At 38.2% G+C, this 11,816-nt stretch overlaps 1 protein-coding gene across 2 annotated transcripts in view; it reads left to right on the plus strand.

Annotated features, from left to right (window-relative positions):
- dipk1c (divergent protein kinase domain 1C) overlaps nt 1-11,816 on the plus strand; it is a 37,779-nt gene that overhangs the window by 24,348 nt on the left and 1,615 nt on the right. For both annotated transcript variants that reach the window (XM_035655526.1, XM_035655518.1), the window contains exons 3-7: nt 2,228-2,431; nt 2,551-2,604; nt 2,772-2,971; nt 4,451-4,745; nt 6,630-6,794. In XM_035655526.1, coding sequence (XP_035511419.1) covers nt 2,228-2,431; nt 2,551-2,604; nt 2,772-2,971; nt 4,451-4,745; nt 6,630-6,794 — 918 coding nt within the window. The remainder of the gene's footprint in view (nt 1-2,227; nt 2,432-2,550; nt 2,605-2,771; nt 2,972-4,450; nt 4,746-6,629; nt 6,795-11,816) is intronic.

Here is an 11,816-nt window from a genome sequence, read left to right on the forward strand (position 1 = left end):
CAGAAAGGGGCGGGACTTAGGAATCGAACCTGCTGGTGTGGCGTATGAAACGGTGTCTGGTGTGTGGAAGCAGCTGATCCTCCTCGAGACCAGAAAGGATCCAGCTGCACTTTGAAATATGAACATTGTCTCAGATTTATAGACCATCTGCAGATGTTTACAGCTCAGGAAACAGATGAAGGGCTAACTGTCCACATTATCTAAACTCTCCCCTTCAACTGATGCTGAAAAGATGGAGGATCGTCTGTCACCAGTCTGCTGTCATCTCTCTCTCTCTCTCTATCTCAGGCCAATTAACCCTGTCTGCATACCTGTCTCTCTTATCTGTCTGCTCGTCTTTCTTCCTCAGTGTACGTCTGCCTGTCTTTCTGTCCGTCACACTTCCTGCCTCTTCTATCCACTCGTATTACCTCGTTGACTCTGGTGTAGACTGATGATTTAAATCCTGATGTTTGATGATAGCACTCCTTCATAAAACATGTAAATTCTGGTGTGATTGAACTCCTTATAGTATGTTGTGTTGAGTGTTTTCTTTGTTTTGTTGTCCAGATAAATGAATAGATGCAGAATATTGGAAATGTGGCAATTCTTTGTGTTTTTAGTTATTTAAATACAAAAAAACCTTTGACCCTCTTTTAATCACTTACTCAAGTTTGATTTTGTTTGTCAGGCAGTAAGCCTAAACTAGGTAACAGGTCATTTCAGTATATTGTCTGTTTATTTCAAGCTTTCTTGTAGCCTAATGTGATCTTTATTACCTTAATTTTTGGTGTCTGCGTTTCCAAACCACCAACATTTTACCTCGAGACCAACGAACCTCTAGTTCTTAAAAACTAGCTGCAACAGTTCTCTTTAACACTTTATTATAACTGATGTTAATGCCTTCTAGGGGTTTGTAAGTTCAGGCAAAGAAAAAACAACTATTATCTCCAAAAAACAACAAAATTGGCTGATATTCTTTCACATCCATGCTGAATGTTCTGATGTTCTTTTTGAGCAGAGCTGAAGTGAAGGTGTTTTTGCCGTTGCACAGCAGTGTGGTCAAAGGGCTGACAGATGCATCACTGCTGGTATAAACCAACAGCGACAGTCCGGCAGGTGTTTGTAAAGCTTGTCTGGATTTAGTCTCTGAGCTGCTTACTGACTGATGTTTGTGTTGGAATGTGGGCACAGCGAGGATTAGCTGGGTAATCCCTGACCAGAACAACGGTAATCCTCAACCTCATCCCTCACACCTCTGGACACGGACCCCTTCAGACGCTGCTCAGGACGGGATATACGTATCTGTGTGTGCTCAGTGTGCACTGAGACGTAGAATCAACTCCTTCTCATAAAGAGAAACAGCCAAAATAACCTTGTCGTACTTTTAGCATTTTATAAAAGAAGTGTTGTTGTTTTTTTTCATTTTCCATTAATAACCAGAGATGTCAGTCTGTGTTTAGTTCTGTCTGCTAAGAGAATAACATGAAACTGTTTGAAACACTTGTTTCCACTGTACTGACGTCTCCTCACATTGACTGAAATATAAAAACACTCTTCTAAAGACTTCAGTTAAAGATCTATTGTCAGAAATTGAATATTATATTCATAGGGTGTGTTATCATTCGTGTGTAATCTCCTGAATATAGGAATCATTGTGTTTGAGTTAGGGCTTCCCCTAACAGTAATTATGTTTGTTAGCACTTCCAGTTGTTTGTGCAATCTGTGAATTTAAACCAATCAGATTAATGAACCATATAACATAGTCAAACTCTTACTGAAGTCAGTCAGGAGAAACATTTCACAAGTCTTCAGTGTCGTTCTTCTTTCTTTGAACAAATACTCTCCAGTTCTGATAAAACTGAGGCTAGCAGCATCTACGCTAACCTCTTTCACAGCCGCCATCGCTCTGTAACGAACAGCGTCTCCTCGCTGCGTCACACCCCCAGCGCTGCCAGTACTTTCTTAAAGGACACTGAGGGGTTCGGTACCACTGTGGTTTGGTCTCAAATGCACAGATTGCAAGGTTAGATGTTGTGCCGGCAAACACTTGTGAACTTTTAATGTCCACATGCAAATGTGTGTCTAGTAATGTCCTTCATCTGGACACCTCATTGTGCATTTTCACATATTCAACTACAGAACAGCACAGTGACTGGTGGTCCCATTGGGAGCTGATTTATAGCTTAGTATTTAAGGTGTGTATTAACACCTGTTGTCTGTGTGTCCCTCCCGCTCTGCCGTACAGTGTCTGGAGTTCGGGGAGGGCTCGGTGAAGGGGGACATGTGTGAGGATCTGTGTGTGCTCGGCCTGGTGGAGTACAAGCGCTGCCTGTACTACGAGAATGGGAAGAAGGTGATCGAGGCGCGCTGGAGAGGAAACCCCGTCATCCTCAAGTCCAAACTGGAGAATTTCTCCTCCTACGAGCCACTGGGAATACTGGACTACCAGGTGACGTCTGTCTTTGAACTTTTAGTTTTGGTCCAGTGACGCTCGACTTAGCTCCAAATCAAAGTACATTGTAAATAATTTACAATAATTGCTCCCCATTGATTTTCTTTCTCCAACAGGACACAGCCGAGGAGCTCTCCCCTCTCGATGTGGTTTTCTACGCCACTCTGGAAGTAAGTCACACTGCATCAGGAATTTGGTGTCATGTTTTCGACATGTTCTCCTTAATTGTTGAAATCACAACTTCTTGGAGGGACTTTACACAGGATTTACTCTGATGTGTGTAAAGTACATTTTTAAACATTTCTGCGTACCAAAGTTTCCTCTCATTTGATCTCAGGTGCGAAACTCTCTGGGCCTGGCTGAGGAAGACGAGGATGAGGAAGGAGGAGGAGGAGGAGGAGGAGGAGGAGGAGGAAATAACAGCTATCTGGCCAAACTTTGGGGGAAGAAGCTGAAAAACAGAGACAAGAGTTACTCCAGAGCGGAGCTGACCTCTCTGTGGTCCCTGCTGCAGCAGGAGGAGTACACCTTTCTCAGGTAAGAGTCTATATCTCTATAGAGAGTATATCAGGATATATCACACAGTTTTACAACTTTTAAAGTCAGATTTTAACACAGCGAGGATAGAAGAAGGTGTGCTTCAAAGAGATTTGGTCAGTTGGCGCCGGGGCGTCAGATATGGAGAAGCTAAATTATTCTGAAGATTCATGCTAAGAACTTCACATGAATCTTACTCAACTGTGAGCATGGACTCAAAATTAACATTCATTTATCCAGAGCTCACAGAGGATCTCAGTCGTACATCTCATACAAATATAGCGCTGACCAATAATATATAATACTGAGTTGTCCTAAAACTGCACATTAATCTACCCAAACCACAACAGCTGCAGATATTAATGCAGCTTAAAAGCAAGAGAGAGTAACACAGCCGAGGTGTGTCTGATAAGAGACCTGCCCTCCATATTCATTCTACAGTATCAGGGAAATAAAATGAAGACCATATGGAGTAGAGAAGAAAATATGATGTTCTGTATTCATGCAAAAGTTGAAAGTTCTCTCGTATTGTCCTCGAAAATGTAAGGACCTCTGTGGGCAGAGCTGGAGGACGAAAAGAGAAAGACATCAGCTTTGTTTTCAGTCTGAGGGCACAGACGCTCAGACAGCCCAACAGGCTGGAAGCCAAAACTCCACCGAGTCCAAAAATAAAAGCGACGAGGCGAGGTGACCTGTGCTGCTGCTTATCTGGAGGCCTGCAGACAGAGCTGCGGTGACAAATGGAGTTAAGGATGTAAAAAAAGAACTGTGTTTGTGTGTGTTTGAGTGTGTGTGCGGTAGATGGGAGGAGGCTGGATGACAACACAGAGGGGAATAACGCACTCGTGTGGATTAGTCTGACCTGTACGGGGTGTGCTATTAGCTCATACACCAATCTACTGTAGCCTGCAGCTCATACAAAGTGTTTTCCAGTTAGAAAATGAGGCTTGTTACTCTAAACTGTGTTAAGGTAAATAATAAAAGCAGTTAGTTGATGACGCAGTAAAAGTAAAAATGTGCTTCCATTGTTGCTTTGAGACAAATGCTAACGACAGCAAGCTAACAATGCGAACATACTGATTGATGGATTTAAGTTAACACAAATAAATCCTCCAAAGAAATCGTAGTAGTCAGTAGGATTCATCCTCTGAGCACCATGAATTCCTGGTCCTGACTGAAACACTGAATTGCTTGCTTGCACAAAGTGGTGAACTGATTAGCATATCTAGAGCTATGCTGCTAGCATTGCTAAAACTCTGAGCCCACAACAATATGAAAGTGGGATAATTTCATCCTGTGTAGCTTCTCAGAAAGGTTTTGATGTTTGCACCAAAATCTGGCTGCAGTGACAGAAATACATCATCACATTTCAACCTCAAGGATAAAGAATCGACACTCTATAAAATACCACATTATCACTCTCACTTTGTCCCGTTGGCCATTAAGACCGTTATCATTCTCCCGTCCTCTGTTCTCCAGAGTGCTGCAGGACCTCAGCACCCACGTGGCCAAGGTGTTGGGCTCCTGTGGTCATTTCTACGCCGTGGAGTACCTGTCTGCCGGCCACGCCTGGGACCAGAACATCTTCTCCCTGGAGGAGGTAGCTGTTTCTGGGCTGCAGGGGGCGCGGGGGAGGTGGACCGCCAGGGAGATGGTGCATCGCATCGCGCTGAGTTTTCTGGACATGGTGTGGCACTTTGACAATGACTTCACCCACAAACTGCACCTCTGCGACATCAAACCAGAGAACTTTGCCATCAGGAAGGACCTGACGGTGAGATTTTTTCTGAGTTTAGATTCACTTTAAGGCAGTTTGGTGACCTTCGGCTCCAGAATGACTCACAATGGAAAACACAGAGCACGTCTGAATGTTTTCTGTGATTGTAATGAACATTGACAGAATAGAATAAGAGCAAGGGTGCTGGGAGAAAAGAGATAAAAGGATGTATTTTTAAAAAAGCTATTAGAGAGTGGAGATGGAGTGGAGGACTGTGGATTACGTGAGGTTTTTCTTGAAGAGATGTGTTTTCAGGCAGAAGCAGAAGGTGTGACCCTGCAGCTGGGAATAAGAAGGTCATTCTGTATATAACACGCACACAAATCTTCATTCACCTTTTGAAACAGTCCGTGAGGAGCTCGGCAGTTCAGGGAGAACCCTTCACCTTAAAGTCCTCCGACAAGTTAGAAAAGGTCATCTGCTATATAAATCTCTGCATTATTAATGCACTAACTCTACTTAAAAAGCACATTTAATTTACTCGTTAGAGGCCAGATACCTTATGATACTTTATTACTTTATGTCGTGTAGAACTCGCTCTGCTCAGCTCCCCATTCTTTGTTGGAGATTAAAAAAACACTTTAAACTCAGACTGGAAAAACGTCTGCCTGCCCTCCATTTTATAATGTTGAGTTGATCACAAACTAAAGATGACGAGACTACTGAGCACCAGCTGACTGGTTTACCACACAATGGTACACAAACTCTGGTTTGATGGAAATAAATCCCTTATTCACTGACGTAGATAAGCAGCAGTTTCAGTCGCTCTACTCAGCTGCACAAGGAGCATGCTTGAAAATAAAGTCACATTTATAAACAAGAATGGAGAGCAAAAGAGGCCGAAATGCAATGCAACATGTGCCTACATTCATGTGCAGATACCTGTTTACAGCGATCTGGAATGCGGTTATCTCGTGTCTCAAGTTTATAGTCGGACTCTAAACAACGACCAGCACACAGAGGAAGAAGTATCGTCAGACGACAGCGATGGGTTGCCAGATTGAAAATAAAGCTACATGTTTTCTTTGAGGTGGAGCCGAACATTAATCACCTGTAATCAAACATCCTTCATTATTAATCTGTAATATGAAAATGAAAGTTGCTTATTTTAGCTCTTAAAATAAAAGCCAAAGAAAGGTTTTCCTTCAGTCATAAATCAGAGCAGAGTTTAAATGCGTCACCGGTGTCTGGACAGAGCAGCTCTGGGAAAGTCAAGCAAACGTCTGCAGTTGTTTTCTCAGCATTATCAGATGGTTTTACAGTTTACGCAGCAGACTGTCATCATTCAACACCATGTCAGGTCTGTACTGGACTCCAGCCAAAGATCACAACTGAATCTAAACTGTTTTATCTCTCACACATCAGACTCATGATTAGTGGAAAATGAGCAGTTAAAAGAGAAAAAACCCAGTAAACGCAGAGCCAGAATGTGGTGTTTGTTGCTCTAACAAATGTCAAGTAAACCAGAGGCTCATTATTGTTCTTATGGTATTAGCAGGCTCAGTCCTATAAAAGTGTTGACATGGAACAGATTTAACAAGTCCCTGTTTATAATGCCAACACTGTTAAATGTTGCTGTAAAACCAGAGCTGCTGTAAGGTCCGCCACTGCAGCAGCTACAGCTGAGTGTTTGTTTCCACGGATTTTATAGACAAAACCTGATGTTAAAAACTCTAAAATCTAATAATTAAAGTGATACGGAAATCAAGGTGCTGTTTGCTTCCTCATATTTATGTATTTCCTCTAAAAAACTATCAGTTCGGTAATGTACCGAGGTGTCAGCTAACGTTAGCTGCACGAGCAAAGGATCGACAACCAATCAAAGCCTGATATATCCTCTTATACCCGGCTGACGTTGTGTCTCTGTGCTGCCCCCTGCAGGTAGTAGCGATCGACGTGGACATGGCGTTCTTTGAGCCGAAGATGAGGGACATCCTGGACCAGAACTGCAGCAGCGACGACGACTGTAACTTCTTCGACTGCTCGTCCAGGTGTAACCTGAACAAACGCCGGTGCAGCCCCCGCCGTCGCAACAGCAACCTGCAGGTGAGGCTGAGACGGGCCGCGAACACGGGTTACGTTAGAAATGTGCAGTTTGGGTCGGCAGCTTTTAGAAACTGCCAGATGCTAACGTGCATTTGCTGGGCAATTAGCATAATTAGCATTAATTAGAATAATCACCTGTATGGATTATTACAATATTGGAAGGGTTTCTTTACATTTTCAAACATTTAAATTCATTTTGAGTCAACATTGAGGTTATTAAATATTATGTTATAAACTTCTTATTATATAATAGTTATTATATTTTCTTATCTCACTGTAAAGGATAGAGATACATCTAATCTAGAGAAATTCATAAAAGACAGTTGATGATTGAGTATTTTTAGTTTTGTTGACACATCATTTAAATAAATAATTGTGGAAAATAAAGAAAAAGCACAAATAAAAAAGTGTAAAATACTCATCATTTTAATGAAGCAAAAGATATCAATAACTGTATAATAATAAAAACCATCAATCCAGGCTCATTTGTTGCATTTTATATCCAAAAACATTGATTCAAATGCTTCTTTTATCCTTTAATTACAGTTCTGATTAATTTATTGGAACCTATCTGTAGTGTACTGCATATTATTTTAATATTATTTTAAAAACTTTTCCACACACTGTCACAGCTACTTTGCACTATTTATCTTACAGTTTATATATCCTATTTATTCATATTTATATATTCATCTATAAGTTTATTTTATTGTTATTCATCACTCTTTTCCTCTGTTTTTGACTCTTCAATTTCTCCGACGTTGGATCAGTAAACTTATCTGAGAGACAGTCTTTAGCAACCAGCTCCGTCCTGGTCTGAATGGGGGTCAGTCAGTCTCCCCCGTGTCCCCTCACCCGCCACCTCTCACACTATACATGTCACCACGAGGCCTCATGCAGCTGCTCCCTCTTCAATATTTTAAATATGCTGAAAGAGATTTCTAGCAGAATTTGAGAGACTAGAAGAGGGTTTTTTTTGATAACTGACAAACTCTTTAAAGTTTGTTCAGATCATTTATTTTGGTTTTGCACTAAATTTGCACTCGTCTTTGCAAACGTGTGTATGAACAACAAAATATCATGAACACATTGTGAATCATGTCAACGAAGTTTGTTACTTTTTTAAATTCTTTTCTTTTAAATGTTCATTCACTCCTCGTTTATTTCAGCAACCTCTTTAAATACTCACGAGGCATTTTACATGATGAATAAAGTATTTAAAATGTTCATATTTTACTATTTATGGGCAAATAAATCAATAAATCAAATGATTAAATTCACAAAAGATTATTATTTATTTTTTAATTATTATTATATTATTATTTTTTTTGCTTATACTGAATTGTAAAATCCAAATTCAATCATTATTTTGGAAAGATGGTTCAAAATTCAGCTGTTTCTAATAAAAAAAGGAATTGTAATTTCAAATTATCAGTTTGATTTGTAAAATGTGTCCAGACTATAACTTAGTAAGTCGACTTTTTAATTTATGCTTAGAGTGGAGAACAAGTGAACCATTTTTTGGTGTCTGGTCGAGTATTCAATCTTTTAGGAAGGTGGCTCAACATTTTTATATAAAAAAAGAATTATAATTTAGTTTAATTTGTTGTTCAAATGATCACGTGACATTTTTAGAAAATGTAAAATTATAAAAGAACTCTATATAATTAAATATAAATATAACTATATAATGCACAACTGCTTTTCTAAAAAAATAATAAAAAAAACAAGAAAGTCAGATTTGAGTTCTCTGCACTCTTCTGTCTGTGAACTTTGACCTTTTTTGTTATCTGTGAAGAGGTTTTTCTCTCCTGTTGCTCAGGTAGAAAATATAAACTGAGGCCTCGACAGTCTCGCCGGCGTGCGTCCGCCTTGGCTCTAAACGAGGTGGCTGATAAATGACAGGGTTGTCTGTTTCTCAAGAATTCTGGGTAATCCATCTTTCACAGCGTTCAGTTACGTGTGCGGTAAAGATATAAAGTGTGTGGAATGATAATTATTGATCTGAGGACAGGAGGCTTGAACCCGCTGACATATCGTGTTTCTGAATCCACTACGAAGAGATATTTTATTAGAAATTTGCATAAACATTTAATACATTTTTATTATATAGTTTTTATGTTTTCTTATTTCACTGTACAGGAAGGAGAGATAAATGTGATCTTTCTCCACCTAAAAATCTAGAGAAATAAATATATGAGTTGGTTTTGTTGCTTCAAATTTGAAAGAAGTTAAACAAATAAAAGTCAATTTATTCTTATTTTTGACTTCATAAAAAAATCCTCCTCGTCTTCAGTACATTTCAGTATCGACAGATCAATCAAACATTGTCAAAATTGATTGTTTAAGGTTTAAAATACTAATTTTAACTATAAGGAAAATATAATTTGTAAATAACTGTAAATCATTATTAATCCAGGCTCATTTATTGCATTTTATATTTTAAAAAAACATTGATTCAAAGGCTCTTTTTATTCTTTAATTATAGTTTTGGTTAACTTTATTTGCTAGCTATCTATTGCATGTTATTTTAATTCTTCTTCTATATAAAATATATATATATAAATTGTATATATATCTATATAAAAAACCTTTGCCATGTCCGGTGAGGCAGTGAGCATAAATTCAACTTCTGATTTGATTTTCTTATGTGCACCTATCCACTGCTTTAGACAATACTTATTTAACTTTATTCTAATTATTTAAATAATAAGATCTATAATATACAAACCATATTACTTGTTTAATGCAAGGAGGTTTTTTTCATCCAGTGAGTCTAAGATTAAAATCATTACAATTAGAAGAGAGAATTTGTCAAAGCATTAAGTCATGAATATGTTTGTCATATATTCCCATCCAAATATTTTACCTTTTAAAGTTGTTATTTTTATTTTAGTCTCATTATTACATTTATTATTTTGTGTTTTGTGAAACATCTTCTGGAACTGTTGAAGTATTGCATCAATAAAGTTACAAACAACATATAACATTAAGCACTTTAGTTAATTAGCTTTACGTAAAGCATAAATTCAGATTATTGTTATTATTATTGTTATTATTAATGATTAGTTTTAAAACTAATTTTATATTATTACATTACATTATTATACAATATTCTTCTTTCAGTTATCAGTAGTCTTGGTTAAACTATTACTAGTAAAGGAGGTATTATATAGATTATATAATATATTATAATATATCTGTTATATAGATTATATAATAGATATATTATAGATATTGTCTAAATTTTAATCAGTGTAAAAACATAATGTCTCATCAGACTGAAATTTTTGTTTTACCGAAAACAAAATCATTCATGTCTTAATCATTTCAATTAAAGAGTTTTAACAACTTAAGGCCATTTTGAGGCTTCGTCCCATCAGACTCAGAGGAAACGTCCGGGACACAAAAGCCAAGTCGGACATTGCCGCCACCGCCGTCATTACCATGACAAAGCCCGGACAAACTCTCATCACCCCACGGGCTCCTGTATCACATGTCATATGATACGAGATACTTGCATTCATCAGAAGAGGATGTGTGAATATGAGACGGGGGGAAAATGTTTTTCCTGCGGGTGACGACTGGGCGGGATGCACAAACACGACGGCATCTGAAGCTGGTCCAGGAAGAGAACGACGACGCAAAATTTTACAAAACATCTATGCAAAAATGGATCTAAAAGAGAAGCTAATTGTAATGATGGGTTGCAAGAAGGCGGAAAAAAATTAATTTGATGCAAGAAATTAAGCAAATAAAAGAAACAAATGGCAAGAGTACAGAGAAAAGTGTAAAAAATAAAACAAATGTAAGGACGACAAAAAGATGAACTGGAATTAAAATAATCAAAGGAAAGCTCAAGACAATAGCAAAAACTACAGGTGAAGAGAAAAGTTGGACAAGATAAAGAAAAAATAAGGAATGTAAAAAAAATCTGGTGATTAAAAACTACAAATTAGAGAAATTTACAATTAATAGAAGAAAATAGTTAAAATTAAAATGAGGAAAATAGGACCAAAAAAACTAGATAAGTTAAAAAACAAAATGGGAAAAAGGCATAATATAGAATGAAAAGGAATGAAAAGGAAGACAGCATGAAATAAAAACAAGACAAAACAAGGAAAGAAAAGAGGAGAGAAAATGGAAAACAGAAATATAACAATCAAAAAAAGAGAAAATGTGTAGAACAGCAAAGATGAAGAGAACAGAAAGAAAGAACTGAAAACAGAACTGATGGCGAGCAGAAAAAGGAGAAGATGGAAAAAGGGTTAAAATGTGAACAAAAGAAGAACAAAGGAGACGAGAAGAAAGAAGTGAAGCTGAGTGAAGAGCACACTGAACACCGGCACCAGACAGAAGGTGTTGATGACACGGCGATGACACACTGCTGTCCTATTGGTCCATCCGAGGCTCCACAGGTGTCTCCTGAGCGCGACCTCTGATGACCCCTCCGCCTGTCAATCATCTCCTCAGAGAAAGGAGGCATTGTCTTTATAACTCTGTGTGTGTGTGTGTACTGACTGATGTGGTTGATAACGAACAGCGAGGAGTCATCTGCATAATGACGTAGAAAAAATCATCATATTCAAGATTTGGTCTTCTTCTTTCCTTTTTCCTCTTTCCTTTCTTTTTCTTTTCTCCCTCCTGACATTTCCTGATCCCTCCTGTCTCTACAAGTTCCCTGTGTGCTCTTCTTCCCTTTCTCATATTTTCTCCCTTTCACTCCTCTTTCACTTCACCTTGTTTAATCTCATTTGCTTCCTAACTTACTTTCCTCTCATCTTTTCTCCTGTCCTATCTTTCTTACATTCATCTCCTCTTCTTGATTCCTCTCTGTCCTACTTTTCATGCTCTTCTCTTTTTTCCTTTCATCCCTATACATTCTTTTTATATCTTTTCTCAACTGTCTAATCTTCTTCCTTCTCTTTTGTTTCATCCTCACCTCATTGCACATTTCTTATTATTTCCTTTCCTGTCCTTTTCATCTTCTCTTCCCTCCATCTCATCTCATCTCATCTCATC

The sequence above is a fragment of the Morone saxatilis genome, unplaced genomic scaffold (genome assembly GCF_004916995.1).
Source record: "Morone saxatilis isolate NCDOM2014 unplaced genomic scaffold, NCSU_SB_2.0 Contig0, whole genome shotgun sequence".
NCBI classification, from domain to species: Eukaryota; Metazoa; Chordata; class Actinopteri; family Moronidae; genus Morone; species Morone saxatilis.